The sequence below is a fragment of the Drosophila mauritiana genome, chromosome 2L (genome assembly GCF_004382145.1).
Source record: "Drosophila mauritiana strain mau12 chromosome 2L, ASM438214v1, whole genome shotgun sequence".
Taxonomy (NCBI): domain Eukaryota; kingdom Metazoa; phylum Arthropoda; class Insecta; order Diptera; family Drosophilidae; genus Drosophila; species Drosophila mauritiana.
In genome coordinates, this window is record NC_046667.1 from 21,553,313 (window position 1) to 21,573,360 (window position 20,048).

The following is a 20,048-nucleotide window of genomic DNA, read 5'->3' on the forward strand; positions in this document are numbered from 1 at the left end:
ATCCAAATTCGGTTTGGTAATCCTTGGTGGGACTCAACTACAAAACACCCAGTTGGCGACACATTCCGACGGTAATTGCCCAACGGGTTTCGCTAATGCCCAAAATTGGCTGTTGACGCCAAATTTCATATTCGCAGTTTCGGCCACGTAAAATCTCCTTGGCCCTGATCCCCCATTTAGCCCACTCATCGCCGACTACTCAGCTGCTGCTGCGTGACGCATGAACAGCTAATTATGAGTTGGAATGCGTCTTGGCACCCGCTCCATCCTACTATTTGTGTGCAGGCGACGTGTCCGGTCTTTGCTGGCAATTGATTCATTGTCGGTTTGCATATCAGCGCAGTGCGGCCCAATTGCACCCACTGTGCAACAGATTGAGCAGCTGCTTTAAAGTCAAGAGGGGCATGTTTGCTATAAGATAATTGGGTGGCGACAGCTTCAAGCTCAACCGGAAATTCAAGAAAATATTTGGTGCAAAATACAGATAAACGCTTCGACAAACCATGGCTTACCTACCCTGACAGTAGATACGAGTATACAGATGAAAATCTCATTTACAAAGGAAAAGAATACTTTATGATCAAAAACAACGAAAGTAGGATTTCTTTTCGAATATTTTCCGACCTTTCGTATGACAGCTTTATGATAAAATCCTCCAGTATTTATACTGCATATCGTTATTCGCTGTACCAGCTGATTTAGTGCCTGCCTGTAATAGATAAATGAAAGTATTTGGAAATCGAAGTCTATTTAAGGCGCTTAGAATGTGTTCACTTGATGCATCTAAGTTGTTGCAGAACTGAACTGCCATGGCTTCGGTGTTGGATGGAATAATTTTAGCATGCATGGGTCAATCTGGTATGCCATAATCCGTTAATATATATTAAACAGTCGGAATAGCTTTAAATTGAGTCCTAAAAAATATGCGCGACACACATTTGCAGTAGCCGACGAAAGAGACTTCCAGCTCACCCACAAAAGTTTAGACGGAAAACAGCCCCACGACGACGGTCTCTAGGAAATGTGGGGACAAGGAGAGTGCGGCTTGGAATACGCAAACAAAACAAATTGCGAACAAAGTACGTCCGTCCTTCGCTAACCCCTCAAAAGGAAAGCAGAAGGAACTGGGTGTTGCGGAGAGGGAGGATTTATTTAAAGGAGTATCCAGTCGACTTAGGGCAAGGACAATGAACTTGTCGCTTTCATCGTCGCCGTACTCGTCAGCCTCGAAGTCAAATGTCAGTCAAAGACGATGACGTTGGTGATAAAGACGGACGAAATTTTCGGAGGGGAAGCTAGAGGCAGTCGCTGTAGCAGAGGGTCCTGCCTCGAGGAAAGAATGATGGATGAATTTGTGATTTGTGCAGGTTACATAAATATGTCTGGGCGGAGTCTCAGCTTCGACCTCCGCTCCCCGTTTTGCTAATGAAGTGATTAGTGCAACGTCTTCCCATGCAATATTAGTTACTAGACAGCCAGGCGGAGATCCTATAAATAGCCGCAGACCTTGACTTGAGTTACACGTTTTCTTTTCCCACCACTGAAATAAAACTAAGCACCTTCCATCCATCACACATATCGAACACATTTGTTGTCCATGCCGACATTTGTTACCCCAATAAACCATATCCGCAAAAGTTTTTGGGCTAAAGCCAATATGCCTCAGACTCAGATAAATTTCCTACAATTACACGGGCGGGAGTTGGAACAGATATCTGGATTCGAGAGCTTTGCGAATCTAATCCATACCAATTAGCAGTTTAATTTGTTATTTCCTTAAAATACTTTAACGATTGACAACTACTAAAGCATTTTTATGACTGAGGGTACATCTAAACGGTATGTACTGCATGTCCTTTTTTCAATTTTATTTACATATTTTTGTATTGGAAAGCAAAAGGTAACGAACCTAGTATACATTCGTTATAATGTAATATAATGTAATATATAATCGACCTCAATATCTTGGGAAGAATACTAGTAGAAAGTTAAGATTAAGCATGCTGATCCTGTGAAGCCTACGCTGTGCAACTTCATTGGACCACGCCCACTCTAAAGCATACAAATTATCAAAATAGTAAATGTCATGTCACTCTAGCGTTCCTTCTTGTTTAAAAATCGAAACACAGTAGCAGACCTTAATTTGTAGATTTACTACTTAAGCAAAGGGGACTTGTACACTTTCGGTTCGCTTAAAAAAAGTATATGTTTCTATTTAACGAATACTGCACAAACGCCTTTCAATGTGAAAGCAATCGACAGGTTACGAGGCGTGAATGGCAACAGAATACCCCTAGGAGCATCTTATGTTTGTTGGTAAATTGTTGATGTGGCTATTAATTAATGCGTCATGGAATGACAAGACCGACGCTGGTGAGCTAATTTATGAAGATGTATATGTGGGGATTTGGCATAGCCGTGAGACTGTGTTTGCATGTATATGTGTACATATGTGCGATGCGTAAAAGCATATTTATGGATTATGGGGGTATAAATCTCAGTTGGGTTTTATCAGGGTCGAGCCAAAGTCCAGAGGAGCTGTATGATGATGGAATATGCGTATTTTTTTAATTAGAAACATTTTGCCAGATTTATGAGTGTCCTGTGTGAGCTCATAGACATATATTCGCACTGTAATGCCCATTGGTTTTTGGAGGAGTGGGTCATTTGGGAATTATCTGCAGACGTGCCAGTTCCAATGATTTATGCGCTCGTTTAATTGAGAAGTTCGAAGAGACTTTGATGGCACAAATCCAGAAAAGCTTTGATTATAATCGCACCTGAGGAAAAAAGTAATTAGAGTCGGCCACATCAATACGTCGGAGAACCAAAGAAGGATGGGAAAAATGCATCGAAATCGAAAAATTAATAATTGAGGTGATAATTCCACATAATTAGCAAAATCTCGAGTAATGATTTTCAACTATTATTGGCATCGGAAGTGGATGGGAATGAATTGGATTGGATTGAGCAATAAGAGAGGGACTTCTGATTCCTTTCAGGCTTCTGGTTTTTCCGTTCAGAAACTTTTGGGTCCACGGTAGCGCATCTTAATTAATTCCTGTTTGATGAAAAACACTTTTACAAATTTATGTAGCCGGGAAAAAAAAGGAAAACTTTTGCCTGTCGGGCGTCGTCCAGGATAGGTGAGAGTCCTTGGGCTCTTGTCAGCTTCAATTACCTCTTTCCAACAACTTTGCCCTGCTTCAAACCCATTTCGTCAACTTTTTATAACCAACTTCTTCTCCTTCCGATTCCGCGCCAAGTCTATTCAATTTTTTCTCATAATTTGTATGGAGTGGGTGTCCACACGCACACATTGAATTCGTCCTTTCAATCATGGAGCCAGGACTCCTTCCAACAATCGCACGTCCACATCCGCGTCCAACTGTCAGTCAAGTAGCCGACGCCTTCACCTACACGTCAATCCCACGCCCAGTATTGCTCTCCCTGACAACCCAACCCCAGCACCCTTCTCCTCCGCTCAGCTGCCTGTCACCTTAGGACTTCACTTGGGAGGCCTTCATCTTCCCGAATCCGGCACTCGGAGTTCTCCATTCTGCTGGTCTCTTGTCCCAGTCCCACTTGAAGTGCAAGTCGAAGTCAACACGCCTGAAAGACATTGATTGACTTTCTTAATAGACTTTACGTCTTGTCAAAATTAAAGGAATTCATCCTGCGCACTAGTTCCTCTGAAATCTCGTTGCAAGGCTAAAAAAGATGTAACATAAAAGTTAACAACTGTTAATATTTATCTATAAATTGGAATATTATTATTTATTTTGTTTCCGCCAGCTGTTCCAATTCGTTGGGAATTATATATGTCGGCAGCGAAGGTCATATTATGCCTTCTAAAATGAATTTCCTCACCTTGTACTATTTGGTAATTTGGCTATATGAATCAGCCGTGAGGATTTCCTTAAAGGGTCCATGGCCAATAAAGACTTGCGAGAATCATAAAGTCGATTTGCTCGACTATCAGATATTTAATATCGATATAAATTCGCAAACACATTTTTTCAACTTTGATCGGTTTGTAGGCGTTGGCGTGCGAAAGTTATAACTATTTTTGGACAATAAATATAAATTGAAAAGACAAGTGATAAAACGAAAAAAAATTGTTTTCGGCATATTTATAAACATTTATTTTATTAGGTCAGTTTTGGACGGGTTTTGCGCGTAGTCAAAATGATTTTGGAATATCGATAGAAATAGAAAAGAGTTGGGAGTAGCAAAAAGTTTTTTGGCATATGGATAGAAGTTAACAAAACAAATACAAAAATCAAATAATAATTCAAAAGTGTGGGCGTGGAGTTTTGGTAGGCTTGTGACAGTTAGAGTGGGCGCGGCAAATAAATTTTGGCACATCAATAGAAATTTAGAAAACAATAAACATAGTTCACAAAATATCAAAACATTTTTCAAAAGTGTGGGCGTGGAAAAAGTTGTTTGGCAGAACAATACAAATTGGCAGGACTGACAGAAATATATAAAACAAAAATATTAAAACTTTTTTGAAAAGTGGTCGCTAAAGATGGCGTGACAACATTGATCAACAATGCGATGCGTCTTTGACTCCAGAATATTTATCCTTAATTTAAACCTTCAAGCTTTAAGAGTTCCTGCGATCGCGACGTTCATACGGACGGATAATGCTTCTTTCTACCTTTTAATTTACGCGTAACGGGTATAAAAAATCCATAAATCTTTCAGGACCAAAATCTGTTTGGGCGGTTTGAGGCTGTTAAAGTGGGCGTTAAAATGTTTTTGGCATTCCAATAGAAATCGGCTAGACAAATAATAATAAGACAATAAATTAAAAGATTATTCAAAAGAGTTCGCATGTCAGTCTTGAGTGGTTTGTGGGCCGATGAGTAATCGTGCCAAAACTAATTTGCTTTTATGGTTCCTGACATTCAGACGTTCATACAAACAGACGGACGGTTCTGGTCAGATCGACTCGGGTAGTAATCTAGATCAATAATTTATATAGGTACCTTATAGGGTCCTAGCTGTTGCATACTTTTAACGAATATATTAATATCATTTTACTCTACGACTAACTTGTACAATTATGACGTTAGAATTTCTAATTATCAACAGAACATCGCGAATGACCCAGTTGGCCATTCCTCCTTGTTTTATGAGTATAAAAACTATAAGACAATACAAATATGCAAAAATTATCACCAAGTTTCTCAATGGGACGAAGAACACGTCAATACTCTTTTTGACCTTTGTTGTTGGGCTTCTGTTTGGATCGACAAATCAAATTATCCTTAGCGTGATACATTCACCAAGGTCCCAGTCTACAGCTGCGATCCGTGCCGACCACAGTCAAAGCCATCCGTCATGACCAACGACGTCGGCGTTCTCGTCGCAGCCATCGTTCAATGCATGAAATCGAGTGTACAGGCAGCGGATTTGAGCAGTTTGATGGATCAACTTGCGCACGTCCTCGTCATAACTCACAACACTTCTCCCGACCCCTTTGGCCATCCGACCATCCACTTGCATACACGTATCCGCATGAACATAGCCATCTATATCCACAGCCAACAGCCCATTCATCTAACCCTCGGCTTGCCGGACAAGGCCTCCTCCATTTGACGTTTGACGTGAGAGCACGTTTGATGGAAGATCTGTCAGGATGGCCATGAGCCTTGTTCCAATTCGCTTGCAGCTTTAGCCTGTCTGTTTCAATGTTGGCCAATTTGCAAGCTGTATGACTGTCGGTGGCTTTTGTTCTGGATTCCAGCCTCATGGGCAACGATTTCTTCATTTTTAGTTACCGCATGACCCTGATTTATTGGCAATTAATAAAATTGAAGTGTCATAACTCACAAGTCGGTCTCTGCCAGCTGTCTTCCTACTTGTAATTGACCATTATATGGTGCTGCTCAAAAGCTTTAAAAGTATAAAACTTTAAGTATAGTTATAGAGTGGTTAAATAAATGTTTTTTATCAATCTGCTCTAAACAAGTACAGAAGTGGAGATCAAGGTCATTTTGTGTGTACTTCAATATTTGATGAATATCCAGAATGGGCAGGTTATTGCGACAGTCGTTTGCCGTACCGTTCCTGATAATGACCATAAGTGTGTTCTATATCGGGATTGGAATTGATTGATTCATGAAAAATCGAAGGTGGGCATGTATCGCTTTCCGCAAGGTTGCCTATTGCTTGGGACCATTTGCGAAAAATGCCTACGTCCACATGCACACAATGGGAGGGTCCTTCTCCGACTGTGCCAGACAGAAGTGGGACTAGGACAAGGCCGCAGCGGAATCAAGGAATTATATCTCGGTAGTCTGCCGTGTGGCAAGGGCCACAACCAATCCCCTCGCCACCCATTGCCCCTTTGGCATGAGACATGGCCACAGCAACAGGGGCAAAAGTTGGGCAAAATTGCTTTTTTCACCAGTTCAATTTCGATTCGGGGTTGAATTTCCTTGCGAGGCACAAAAACGCCCGACTGGCTTTTTCACGTTTTCCAAACACACACAGCGGCGGCCCACCTCCTTCTGCCCGCGTGCGTTTGGGCCTTGGCAGCGAGTCGAGCGTCTGCCTGCCGTCTGCTAGAACATTTTCTTTTGCTCTGGCCCCGAGTTCAAGTTCCACAGTCGCACCATCACCCACCGACTCCCCTTTTCCATTCATCGAACCCAACGGCAACTTGTTGATTTTGTGTGAAATACACATGCAAAAACCAAACCAATTTCGCCCTTTATTGGAGCCCGCCAGTCGGCAGTCGCTTTCCTTTTCCTTTTTTGGGCCTCTCTGTTTTATTGTGTGCCTCGTTTGCGGCAAACTAGGCTGCTTCGCAACTGGTCGAAAAAATCAATAATCGATTTTTGTGTTAGCCCGTTGCTTTAAAGTTTCCCGTGGTTTCCAACTTAATTTTTTGCCAAAGAGGTTGCTAAAAATTCTTGGAATATGTCTTCGATGTGCTGCATAGGAAAATAACTGAAATATGTATTAAAGCGGCAAATGACGTAGTAAGGTAAATGTAAAAGTATTTAAATTATATGTACTATGTTTATGTTGAAGACATTGTGTTTATTCCCGTAGCTCGTAGAGTAAAATAGTATACTAGATTCGTAGAGAAGTAGCAATCAAAGAAAGCGACAACACAAAGTATATATATTATTGATCAAGATCACTGGGCGTCTGCAAACGCCATTAAACTGAGACATGCAAATGCCAAAGACGTAGAAGCTGTGCAAGCTTGTTGCCTGATGTTGCCACGCCTACCATACGCCACAAACAGCCCAAAACTACCACGCACTTACTTTTAAAAATTCGTTTCGATTTTTTTTTAATTTTATTATTTTTCTTGCCAATTTATCGATGTGCCAAGAAGAGTGTTGACCTTTCTCGTTCGCACTTCCACTAGCTGAGTAACGGGTACCTGTTAGTCGAGAATGTAGACCATAGCCTTCTACCTTGTTTTAGATTAGTATTCACAAGTATTGGAAAAATTTAATTAAAAACCAGAAAATGGAATTCTTTTTGACACTATGTCCAGAGTGTCACGTGGTATATTTGTGACCGAAGTCCTTCAGCTGAAACTCGATCCAGCCCAAACCCTCAACCAAATGCCAAATTTAATGCTCATTCATCAATTGTGACAACGGCTCAAGTAATTCCTTCGGACATTTCACGCCAAGCTGAACGCAGACGACACACAATCAAAGAGCTCCTATCCAAAGCAAAGGCTAAACAAGAGAGAGTCGAGTTTCCGACTATCAGATACCCCTTACTCAGAAACTGTGAATGCGAACGCGAAATTTCATAATTTTTCTGCGATATTGATACATATTTGTAAAAAAGGGAGTACAAATTTAAAAATTGTTCAAAAGGTTGGGCGGAACCGGTTTGGCGACTTTAGGGCGTTAGAGTGGGCGTGGCAAAAAGTTTTTTGGCCAATAAAGAAATATTATGAAAAAATTTTAAAACATTTTGCAAATGTGTGGGCGTGTTAGTTTTGGGTGGTTTTACGCGTTAGAGTAGGCGTGGCGACATGGGTCAACAAACTTGCGCTGCGTCTTTGCCTCTAGAATCTGTATGCTGAATCTCAACATTCTAGCTTTAATAGTTCCTGAGATCGCGACGTTCATACGGGCGGACGGACATGGCTAGATTGACTCGGCTGTTGATCCAGATCAAGAATACTTTATATAGTCGGAAACGATTCCTTCTGCCTGTTACATACTTTTCAACTAATCTAGTATACCCTTTTACTTTACGAATAACGGGTATAAAAATACGACAACAAAGGAAAAATAATACCAATTAAAGTTTTTGAAACAGAGCGGTCCGACTGAAACACGGAAGCTGAGGACGTGTTCTGCGAACGGCTGACATTTATTAATTTCAGATTAGCGGAGTGGAATTTATGTGCTACCGAAAATTTTAAAAACTACTCGGCTGTAGCCACCGATCAGCGCTTAGGGTTCAAATTACGTTTTGATTTTTGGAGTCTTCGACTTTCGTCATCTAATCCCGCCTGACACTTGCTGCCAAGTGTAAACGACGCCACTTCACGGTCCATTAAGAAAACTTCGGTCCCTTTGCTGATTTATATCCGTTGTCCACATAAATAACGTTAATACATTTTCCCGATCTAAATGTGGTCTAAAGTCGCACATCAAATGTGGAAGATCTGTGCTGGGATGTGGAAGCTGACAGTAGTCTGATCACATTATTAGGCTGCGATAGTGATTTTTAAATACTGAAAGCTATTCAACATCGTACTGTAACAGCAAATAAAAGATAATTGTAAAGTCAAAAATGTAAAGAAAAATCAAGAAAGAATGCTATAGTCGAGTTCCCCGACTATCAGATACCCGATACTCAGCTAGTGTGAATGCGAACGCGAAATTTCATCATTTTTCTGGGATATCCATAGATTTTGGGGAATAAAATGAGACAAATTGTTCAAGAGTCTATCACATACCCGTTACTGAACTAGTCTAAGTTTTCAACATTTTTCGGGAATATCGGGAGAAATTGGGAAAAGAAAATGAATTTTAATGCAAGAGTAAAAATGTTTTCGGCGTATCGATAAAATTGGCAAAAAAACTGATGTAATCCAAAAAAATGTAACCATTTCTCAAAAGTGTGGCAAAAAATTTCTTGACAAACCGATAGAAATTTTCCAGACTAATAATATGAAAAAATATCGAAACATATTGCAAGATTTTTAGCATGACAGTTGTGTGCGGCTTGGGGGCATCAGAGTGGGCGTGGCAACATTAATCAACAAACTTGCGCTGCGTCTATGTCTCTGAAAACTGTATGCTTAATCTCATAGATTATGTTTTCAACAAAAAAATTTTCCTGTCCGTCGCCTTTAACTAATTTCAATATTAGAACCTAGTTAAGAGTTATTTGCCCAGTTGGTTTTCATGTATCTATTAGTTTTGCGGTTATATTTATTAGTGGGATAAATTACTGCCGAATTCCACAGATTGGAAGACAGCTGCTCTTCATTTCAAGCGGTCACAGCGTAACTCAACCGGATAACAACTGCGGAGGTGTTTTCTGTTTGCAATTTTGCTGTTAAAGTGTTGAACCGCCGTTGGTGACGTTTTGACACAATTTTCGGTGCGGCGATGATATGGCATTCATCTTGACAGCCATAACTGCCTCCAATGCCTGCGTGCGAGTGTGTCCTCTGTAGATGTGAATGTCCTTCGTGCCCCTGATGATGATGATGGTGATGACGATGATTTACTCAGTCCGTCTGCATGTCCGCCCACTGTGGGTGAGGGCGATTGCTGTGTCCGTGATGCATTTATGTCACTTACTTGAATGTTGCAACGCATTTTCGGTCACCCGAAGCAGAGTCACACGCAGGACAAATGACCAACATAGCACCACCCACTGGTGGGCAAGGACATAGAGGCACGAGGTCAGAAAAGAAGGGACTCCGCACCAGAGACTGAAACATGTTGCGTTGTTCGCACCAAAACCAAAAAATGTCCTTGACACTTAACTCACGCTGCATTAATGTGAACTGAAACTGAATGCACAGTTTCTTTGGCTTTAAACAGGCACAGTGGGCCTATCATATACTCATAGGAAAATTGGCGTACTACCCTATAGTGTATATACAGTTTTGATAAAGATTTCTACGATTAAAAATACTTATAAAACTGTTCCACCTTCACCACCAACATTGGATTCAATGCGCTGTGTGTATAGTGTATAGTTTTGCACTTCAAAATCCGTTTCCAGCTATGACCTTCCTATCTCGCGCTATGTCCTGCCCTAGAAGGGTCTGAAAGTTACCCATGTTTATCAACACTATCAACTCAACTCCCAGAATCCACCTAACTGCCCATAATATCCCCGTCGCCGTCGCCATCAACAGACCAAAGTGAAGTGCAGGCAACACATTGCACTCCCATTCCAGCGGACATTCTGAAAAAGCTCGTAAATTACTGGACAATGTGGAGTGGCGATGCTGATTGGAGATGAAGGCAGCAGGGGCAAGAGCAGGGACGGGGTCATGCCTGGAAAATATAAACATCAACAACGTCGAGGGGCAACAACTAGAACAACAACACCCATCGCTCATGTTGGTGATGATGCATTTTGCGGTCTGTCACACCAAATGCAATTTGACGGAGCTGTGCAGAAACTGTTTTTCGAGCTATCAACCAATTTGGCCACGGCTGCACGCCACGCCACACAGTGTCCACAGGTCTGCTAGTTCTGGTCCTCGAGTCTGCCTCGTCCTGTGTCCTGTGGAACGGTGCCCATTCCTCTTGGGCCTCTCCAGCTATTTTCGGTTCCCCTGCACTAGCTTTCTATACGTAGTGTTCTAATCTCTACGCTCAGAAAAAATAAGTACGTTTTATCTGTACAGTGAACGGAAATGAACGTCGAGCAATGAGCCTATTCAAATTTTTCTTCCTTATAAACTCGAACTAAATGTATACTTCAACGTTTTCGTATCATTCACTTAATGTAAACTACATTTTTACAACAAATTAATAAAACGTCGTCTGGACTAAGGCTTAATATCCTTTGTTTGTCGAACATAATTTAATTAGTTCCGATTTCCGAAAACGATGATTTGTTAAGAATAATATTGCGTTGGAGCAAAACTAAATAAATTCTGTTCCGTATCATTAGTGGTAGTACTCTATAATAACAAAACTTTATAAGCGTACACACGCACCATGCATTTAAAGTTCACTGTCAAACGTTCTTGAAGTTCTTGAAGGTGTCTCACAAAGGAAATGAAATACTTTTTTAAAAATGTTTGTTTCGAATTGTCCAATTAATCGGGAATATTAAGAGCACAGACCTTAGTTTTGTTTGTTGTTCACAGCCTCGATTTACTTTTTCAAAAGCTTGTTAAGTTAAAAAGCATTAAGTATGGATTGTAGACCATCGACAGGTGTCACACTCTTCAAACCGATGATCTGAAACTGAAAACTGAGTTTACTAACTAATTTGTAAGGCCAACAGGATGTACCGTTGATACGCTGATTCAGATTTTCCTTTCTTTATTGCCCATTTTTGTTGTTGGGTTACTTTTCCCTTCGTGTATCGTGTTTTGCTAATCTTTTGTGAGTGTATTTTCGTGCGTCCGTGTGAACGGAATGAAGTCCTGGTTTATGTGTTTATGTCGGCGGATTCTTGTCGTCACTGCGTGAAATGTGTGTGGCAGATGGGGGATACAGCCGGAGTCCCCTGCTTTCCCCCAAACCGCCCAGGAAAAGCTGGGTGTGGGCTAGGTTTGAAATTTATGTTGCGCTGGTGAGTCGGTTTTATTTCCAAAGTCTTTTTTGTGGTCGTTTTTTTTGTATCTGTGTAGCTGGAGCAGCATCATGACCATTAACCGTCCATTGTCCAGGTCCACATGTCACAGACAAGTCGAGCACTTCACCGTCGGCGTGAAGTAAATGTGAGAAGCGCGAGTAAATGATTTCAGCTTAAATTATTTGGCCTTCTTTCAGGTGTGTGCTCCACCTTCGGAGCGGCATTTCGAGAAATTTGATATGCATCGCAAGCTCATAAATCATAAATTGCAATTAAAGGATCCTCGAGTTTAACGAATTGGACAAATTACAACAAAATGGATTTATTTATCGACATACCCGCCTATGCGTTGTGCTTTTAGCTGACTCAGTCCACTTTGCACCAAAGGTTCGGTCGTGTTTCGGATAAATTTATTGCCGATCATCATGCGACGAGCCAAGTGGGTAAACATGGTTGAAAAATATTTGTGCGGAAAACAGAATGCGGCGGGTGCTGCCTACAAGAAATTATTTTTTATCAAATCAGACTTCTACCTGATTTACCTAGAAAACACCGAAAATGTTAAAGCTCAACTGTTGATACATTTTTTGAATGCTTACAGATCCGAATATAAATAAAAAGCAACAAATAACCGTAAACAATTCCTGCGCATAAACCAAGCTGCTCCCTACATTAGCCAAGGAGTTAGGTTCCTGCCATTATTTATACTTACATACAATTGAGGAGGAAATCCTGCAATCCCCTTGTAAAGGGTAGGTTTTGGTAAGTCACAAACGAACAGGTGAACAGTGCATTTCTTTCAATTCATAAAAAGAAGTTATTTAATCTGATTTTCCTAGCAGTTTTGCAATGTAGCATCTACGTTCTATTTACTAAGCTTCCTGTCCGCAACAGAAATTGGTTATTATATGGCTAGGACTCTCGAAATACTTCGTAGTGTTGTCTGATTTGGGAACACCCACGAATAGACAGATAATCATTCACAGAAGGCTGGGAAGTTGCTCGAATACCAAACGGAAACGTTACTTTTTCCGGTCCAAATTACCCAATTTTGTTCACTTGATTGACTGCACTTTTGATGCCGCTGCCAAGGCCACAAAACTTCAATGCAGATGCAGCACTCGCACTCCACTAGCCGTCCCTTACTCTGCCCATTGGTCTTCCGTACATGTGGCCAGCACCTCGTCCACATCCTCGTCCAGAGTCCCTTAATGGACTTTCGCAATCAGCTGTCAATGCCTCGCCCAGCGTCGGTTCGGTTATTTATTTTTGCCTCAGTGCGAAGTGTCACCGACTTCGCAGCGCTTCCATCAATCAATCGCTTCGAATTATAAATAACCAAAACCTCCTCGGGGCTGCCGTCCGATTACAAGAGTGTGTGAATGCACTCGAAACAATTTTGATTCGATTGGATCAAATCAAAACGGAAGAGTTTTGACCTTTCGATTTGTGTACAAACGTCCGAAACTCGAAAAGCGTGAAACTTACTTACATTTTATTTTACACGGGCTATCATTTCCGATGAGGAAATTTTGATGATTGTAATATTGTTCCTATAGAGCTGGTTTGGATATACATATTTCAAGAGCTTGATAATCTTGCTTGGTTCTTGATTTAAGCGGCTGTTATTCTCGCAGTGTAAATGAGTACGTTGCTGAACAGGGGCGTGCCTGTCCAGCAACTGGGAATCGGTGACGATTTTGAAAAATTGCCGGTCAAAGGAAAGAGGCAAAGAGCTCCCAGTCACGTTGTAACTGACATTGCAGCATTTAATGATCCGTGCCAAAACAATAGATGTTCTTCTCTAATTGGGCCAATTCTGAACCTCTGAACCTAATTAATTAATTAATACCCTCGAACCTATGCAAGGCACCACCAACTGTTGACCCTTGTTGGCAAAATGATAAGAACACTTTGGACTCCATTGAGCGCATTTTGTAAAACGTGAAAATGGTATTGGTTTGTTTCCATTGAGCTACCCAGCCAGAACTCAGAGGTGGGGCTGTTAATTCACGTTGCTATTAACACCAACACGCTTCATATAAAAATCAGTTTGTCAATGAGGTTTAATAGCGGAATTTAAGTATCGCCTCCAATGGTGTGGATTGAAGTACTCCTACACAAGCTGAACTCAAAACCATCTGTGTGGACTCTCAGTATGCTGAACACAAATCAATTCGAATAATATCTTACACAGCTTTCACTTGGGCTTGCTTATCTCACATGTCAAGTGCATCGAATCCATCAAGTTGAAGTCCGACTTCGCCTGATGAGCGCGCCAAAGGCTCATCGACTAGAGCATCGCCAGCTTAATAATGAGAAAACGATAACAATTCGACAAGAGTGTTTTTAACATATCATTGCGCATTGGCACTTGAGCATTTGGCTGCGTGCAGGCCATTTTTTAAGTGTCTCGATAATGTCAATATCATCGTTCGTCTTGGGGTGTCTCGATTCCATATCCAATTCCATCGAACTGAGCCGGATTTCACCGGATTGACAGCCATCAGGCATCAGAAAAAATTCGAATTAAAGAAAAACGCGTAAACAGAAATTGAATTCATTCGCACTCGAAATTGAGTCCGGGATTTTGATCGAGTGCAAGTTGTAAGACTGTACTGACACATACGAAAAATGTTATTCATCTTCGTTAGCACCGTATTACTTATTTAAATAAAAAAATGAAATATAGATATTCTTAGTTGTATAGAAAAGTTTTTAGACACATATACATTTCACTCCAATGACAACGAGACACGTTTGGGTAGGGCAAGAATTAAAGAAATGTTTTTTCCCAGTGCAGCCCCATAGTCACTCCGGCCAAGTCGATGCCATCAATGTCATTATCAATATCAACAACATGATTGGACATAAAACTGAAAACGAAACGCATGCTCCTCGGGCGATGAAAATGAGTCGAATCGATCGTTCGACCATCGCGATCCAGAATGTGTAAACACAACCGCACTAACGGCACTCAATCAAAAAGTTGATTATTTTGATATGCGCGGTGCTTGAGGCCCTGCAGCCTCCCCCATTAATAATTTCAGTCAAATCGATCGGGGAAGAGACCAACGGCATTAAAAACACATGCACTGCTCTAAGTACCACGGGCCTACAATAACAAGCGGCCCTAGAACCGAAGCACGCGGTCTCGAGCCAGATTGCAGCTGCATCGGATCCGACTTTACCTGAACTCCAACTCCGGCTTCGACATCTGCATCTCAATCTGCTTGTCAGCGTATCCATGATATTCGTGGAAGCCGCACTTGAGCGCCTCCATTGAAAAGCAATACTCTTTTTGGCAGACGGACGGACAGGGTCAGATCGACTAGGCTATTGATCCTGATCAAGAATCTATATACTCTATATGGTCGTAAGCGTTTTTTTCTTCCTTCCTTGTTACATAATTTTTAACGAACCTAGTATACCCTTTTACTCAACATGTCACGGATATAAATAAGGTAACTACAGTAGATATAGGTTTAAAATCCTATCCGTTCGAAGGACGACTGGTTTATACTTGAATTTCCGGATCGTTTATTGGCTACTGTATGAAATAATCTTTCATTGGGGACTCAGGTTCAGAGTAATAAAAATAGAAAATAAAAACAACTCCCAACAAGGCAAAAAACTAGAGGCGATCCTACTTTTAATACAAATCGATTACATTCTACTAAATAAATAAACTTCCAAACATTTTGAAATCCTCGGTAGCGTAGTAATCGCACAAACACACTCTCCTTGTACGCTTTGTCAATACAAGTACTGCCGTCCGCGTGGAAATTTAAGTAAAATATTCGTGTACAAAGAATTTGTAGGGCTTCAACTGAATTGGCCTGAACTTAACTCATTGAACACAGCTGTGTAATGTTGAGGAAATCGTCAGCAAGTGCAGTATTTTGCTCACTGGTTGTTGTTGCGTTACTTTTCTGTCAAAAGCGCTTACCGACATCTGTTTAAAAACAATCCACGCAAAGTTCCTTCTTTAATTCCCACATCGCCTTCGTTTTCGTCTGGCGCCATATCTTTTGCATCTAGGGCCATAAATTAGCCGGGCCAAGTGTAGTGTATCGATACAAAAGCCTTGTCTCGGATCCTTTTTGCCATCATGACAGAAGAGTACGTGAAGTTCGAAACCCAAAGCTAGGTCGCCAAGTTCCTTTTCTCTTATTTTGAGTTTGGGTTCTATGCACTTATCTTCATTTAAAAAACTGTTTTCGGGACGTATCTGAAAAATTAAAAGTAGTTTACGAATAATTTAGTGTAAAGTAAAGAACAGGTTTACGATGAATACGCTTCGAAAGATGAGACTTTAATAAGAAATATAAAAAAGACATTATATACTATTATGAATAGCTATTTACAAGCACACCATTCGTTTACCTAATGCAATTAAGTGAATCAAAGTCTCGATCTCATGTCAACAACAGGATTCCAAAGTCAAAATAAAGGACGTCCGAGGGAAAATAGTCTTGCGTGTAAGTCGCACTCTCCTATCAGTCAAGAGCAATCTTTCTTGGGCAACGCAGAACAAGCTGCTTTAAATACCGGCCAAAATGGAGAAGCAGAAAGATTTTAATTACATGTAGAATACCATACTACAGGGCCACTCGACTGGGCCTCGTCCAACTGTCTGGCAATTATTTACATTAGCACGATCACAACTCAGAGGCATTGCACATGCATCATCGTGTTGCGATGTCGATCGGGATCTCCAGACACCAGATACCAGATCCCGCACTCCATAGGCCATACTTCGGCCAAAAGACAGGCAAGAGTCGCTGCCTGTGTGCTTGCCATGTATGCATATTAATTTATTGGAATCATGTTAGTGAGTCGATATTGATATAAATCCATTTTCGATCGCGGGGCCCCGATATCCAGAGGCCGAGAATGGGGATCGGGATGTGTGGACCCATGCTGGGACACTAAAGTTGGCAGCAGACATTACAAAACTACTAAGCCTCTCTCGGTCCAGGTCCAAAGTCAGTGGACAGAGCAGGCGATCTGGTCGCCTCAGACCAGCTTCTGTTTTCCCTATGTGGTTCTCAGTCCGGTTCTCCCTAGCCCCTTATATCGCATGCTCCTCGACCATATTGAGCTCTAATCGCTCGACTATCATGCGATTATGGAGTGAAGGATCTTTCCAAAGGGAACAATCTGGGCCATGACAGCTGTGATGTTCGGGTGACTTTTCTTTAATTGCATCCAACTAATTAACCAGATGATGTACGACGAAACGTCCCTAGCTTATGATGATTTTGTATAACACCAAAATCAGTCGGACTATTTCTCATTTAAAAAGCCATCTGCTTTAATACTTCTTATTACGAATTCGATTTCAGAATGAAAACTTCATCTTCTCGAAAATAGATTAAGATTAGATTAATTTCTCGTTCTGAGGGGCGGGTATCTGACAGTCGTAGCACTTGACGTGAACGCAACGCTTTTTAGACCGCAAGCCGACTAGAATTGTAATGCGCACACTTACAAACATTTTTTTAATAATTTATTTTTTGTCACTATAATTTATATCGCTATGCCAAGCCAACGCATACTCACTCCCTCAAAATGTACCTTTTGTAAAGGTATATAATTGTGCTTTTAATACTTACACAATGACTGGAATTATTTATGTACAATAAAATAGGTGCTTTCAAAATGATTGGCAATTTTATTTTTGATTCATATCATCATTCATAGATTAATACAATCGACATTGAGTGTCTTTTTGAAAAATGTTATAATGTCCGTGGCCTCACTAATGCGCATTTTGGTTGGCTTTCCAGCTCCGTGACCTGCCTTCGTATAAACCCTTAGTAATATTGGATTCAGCTGATACTCCGAGTACCGCACTGCTTCCTGAAGAGCAGCAACAAATTTATAGGAGTGCAAAGGACTTACACGGTCGTCGTGATCGGCTGTCAGGATTAATGTCGATGGGTACTCCTGATCCGGATTCAGAGGAATATGAACGTTGTGAAGAGGCGAGAATTTAATAAGGTTCGCGAAGTGTACCCTTTCATCGGGATTGCCATAATCGGAGCACCAGGCATGACCGATAGTAAACTTGTGGAAGCGCAACATATCCATTACACCAACTTGGGCCACGGCTGCTCCGAAAAGATCTGGACGCTGATTGATGCAAGCACCCACCAAAAGTCCACCATTCGAGGCGCCCTGTATGGCCAATCGATCCTTGGTTGTATAGTTATTTTTGGTCAAAAACTCAGCGGCGGCTTGAAAATCATTAAAAACATTTTGTTTGCTCAACATTCTACCCCCATTGTGCCACTCCATGCCATATTCTCCGCCTCCTCTCAAATTCGGAAAAGCCAAAACTCCATCAAACGTATCCATGAACATCAGACTCAGTATGCCGAAGGATGGCATTAGGCTGTAGTTAAATCCGCCATATCCATATAGCAAACAAGGGCGGGGTTCCGCAATATCCCTCTTTCGCTGTACGATAAACATAGGTATGTCGGTGTCATCAGTGCTTTTATAAAACACTTGCTCCACGCTGTAGTTATCCCGGCGAAAGCCCTCCAAATTTAGACTTATTTCGCGCAGAACGGTCGGCTTTTCGGATGGCTTGGCAAAGTCATAGTAAAATATTATACCTGGTGATAAAAACGATGAGAAACCATAAAAGATTTCCGAATTACTCTTCTTTCCTGAAATCCCATTTATTGAGCCAATATCCAGGCCAAATTGGCGGATGAGCTTTCCTGTATTAAGATCGCGAGCCTGAAGAATATGCTTTACATCGCAGTTATAGCAAACGACTAATTTATTCCCATCAACGCACTTGGCCCACTCCAAAACATCTTTCTTATGCTCGGGTATTGGGGTGGTCCAGTTTCCCTCTGCTGGATTATTAACATCAATCACAATCACCCGGTAATTAGGGGCATCCTTGTTTGTGTGGAAGTACAAATTAGATCCCTCGTTGGTAATGTAATCGAAGTCAGCCTCAAATTTATCCACAATTGGCTTAAGTTCTAGTTGGAATGCGTTTTTCTCTTCCGATCCTAATTCGGCATAGTACAGCATGTTGTCCCGAACCGTGTGACTTATGGATAAGATCAGATATTTTCCGCAGTCTGAAATATCGGTTTTGAATCGCCAGGACGGGTGTTCGGGGAACTCTGCGATCAATGTATCTTGATGTGGGCTCTCTCCTAGTAGATGGTAATACAGTTTCTGATTTTCAGCCAGCTTTGTCTCCGATCCATCAATTATCCCGTCTTGATCGGTATATCGACCATAGAAGAATCCCTTGCTGTCTTTCGTCCAGGAGACATTCGAGAACTTTACTTTTTCCAGAATTTCAGGTAAGTCGATACCCTCCTTGGTATTTCGTATTCTGATTTTATTCCAATCGGAACCACTTTCGCTCAGTCCATAGGCCATGAACGCCCCATCTTCCGAGAACTTGAATTGGCTGATTGCAGTGGTTCCATCGGAAGACATGCTATTGGTGTCAAGGAAAATAGACTCTGGGCTCCCTAAAGTCTTTTGCTGCATCAAAACACTCTGATTTTGCAGACCAGTATTCTTAAAGAAATAATAGTAGTTACCGTGACGCATGGGACACCCATACTTTGGGAAATTCCAGAGCTTTGTCAGTTTGGAATTGATATTCTCCCGTTCCGCACTTCTTTCAAGGAAGGATTGGCTAATGATGTTCTGCGCATTCACAAATTGTTGAGTATCTAGAGAGTCTGGATCTTCAAGCCACCGATAAACGTCTTTTATTTTATACCCGTGTATCATTTCTTCGAATCTCCCATCCCTTCGAGCCTCTGGATACACAATTCTGAGACTTGCTTCCTCGACTGAGCGACCGAAGTCCGTTGGACCATAGACCAAAGCGTCCGAGCGAGACATAGAAATGCGATTAAAAATAACTGGGTGTAAGACGAAAAATAAGTTTCAGTATCTGTGTTTCCTAAAAAACCGGCAAATTTTGAATTTATAGTGACATATCTTAGTAGCCAACTTCTAACAGTTTTAATCTTTAACTTTTTCTAACAGTGCGTCAGTTTGCAGATATGAATTAAGCCCTCTCGGATGCAAACGGATAGGATAATGGTTAGGCTTATCCAGTAGACTGGATAAATTCGTATTCACTGTGTCGCGATACCGTCTATTCCGCCGTAAGCCCCCTTCCACGCCACATTGACATCTCTGGGGCGCCTTTCTGATTGGCGCATTTGCTCTTATGGGTGTAATTTTTGTAAGCCTAAGCATGCTGAGCATGT

At 41.4% G+C, this 20,048-nt stretch overlaps 1 protein-coding gene across 1 annotated transcript; it reads right to left on the reverse strand.

Moving 5' to 3' along the window:
• Window positions 1–17,435: 17,435 nt before the first annotated feature.
• Window positions 17,436–19,475, reverse strand: LOC117150736 (prolyl endopeptidase). The gene is made up of 2 exons (XM_033317770.1): window positions 19,365–19,475; window positions 17,436–19,305 (listed from the first exon to the last, which is right to left on the reverse strand). The coding sequence occupies exons 1-2, from the start codon at window positions 19,383–19,385 to the stop codon at window positions 17,479–17,481; spliced, it is 1,848 nt and encodes a 615-aa protein (XP_033173661.1). The 5' UTR covers window positions 19,386–19,475; the 3' UTR covers window positions 17,436–17,478.
• Window positions 19,476–20,048: the final 573 nt, after the last annotated feature.

Coding starts and splice junctions, on each gene's coding strand:
- LOC117150736 (XM_033317770.1), bottom strand. CDS start 19,385: ATGGGTGTCCCATGCGTCACG. Junction 19,306..19,364: donor TGGGTGTCCCATGCGTCACG/GTAACTACTATT, acceptor GTTTTGATGCAG/CAAAAGACTTTAGGGAGCCC.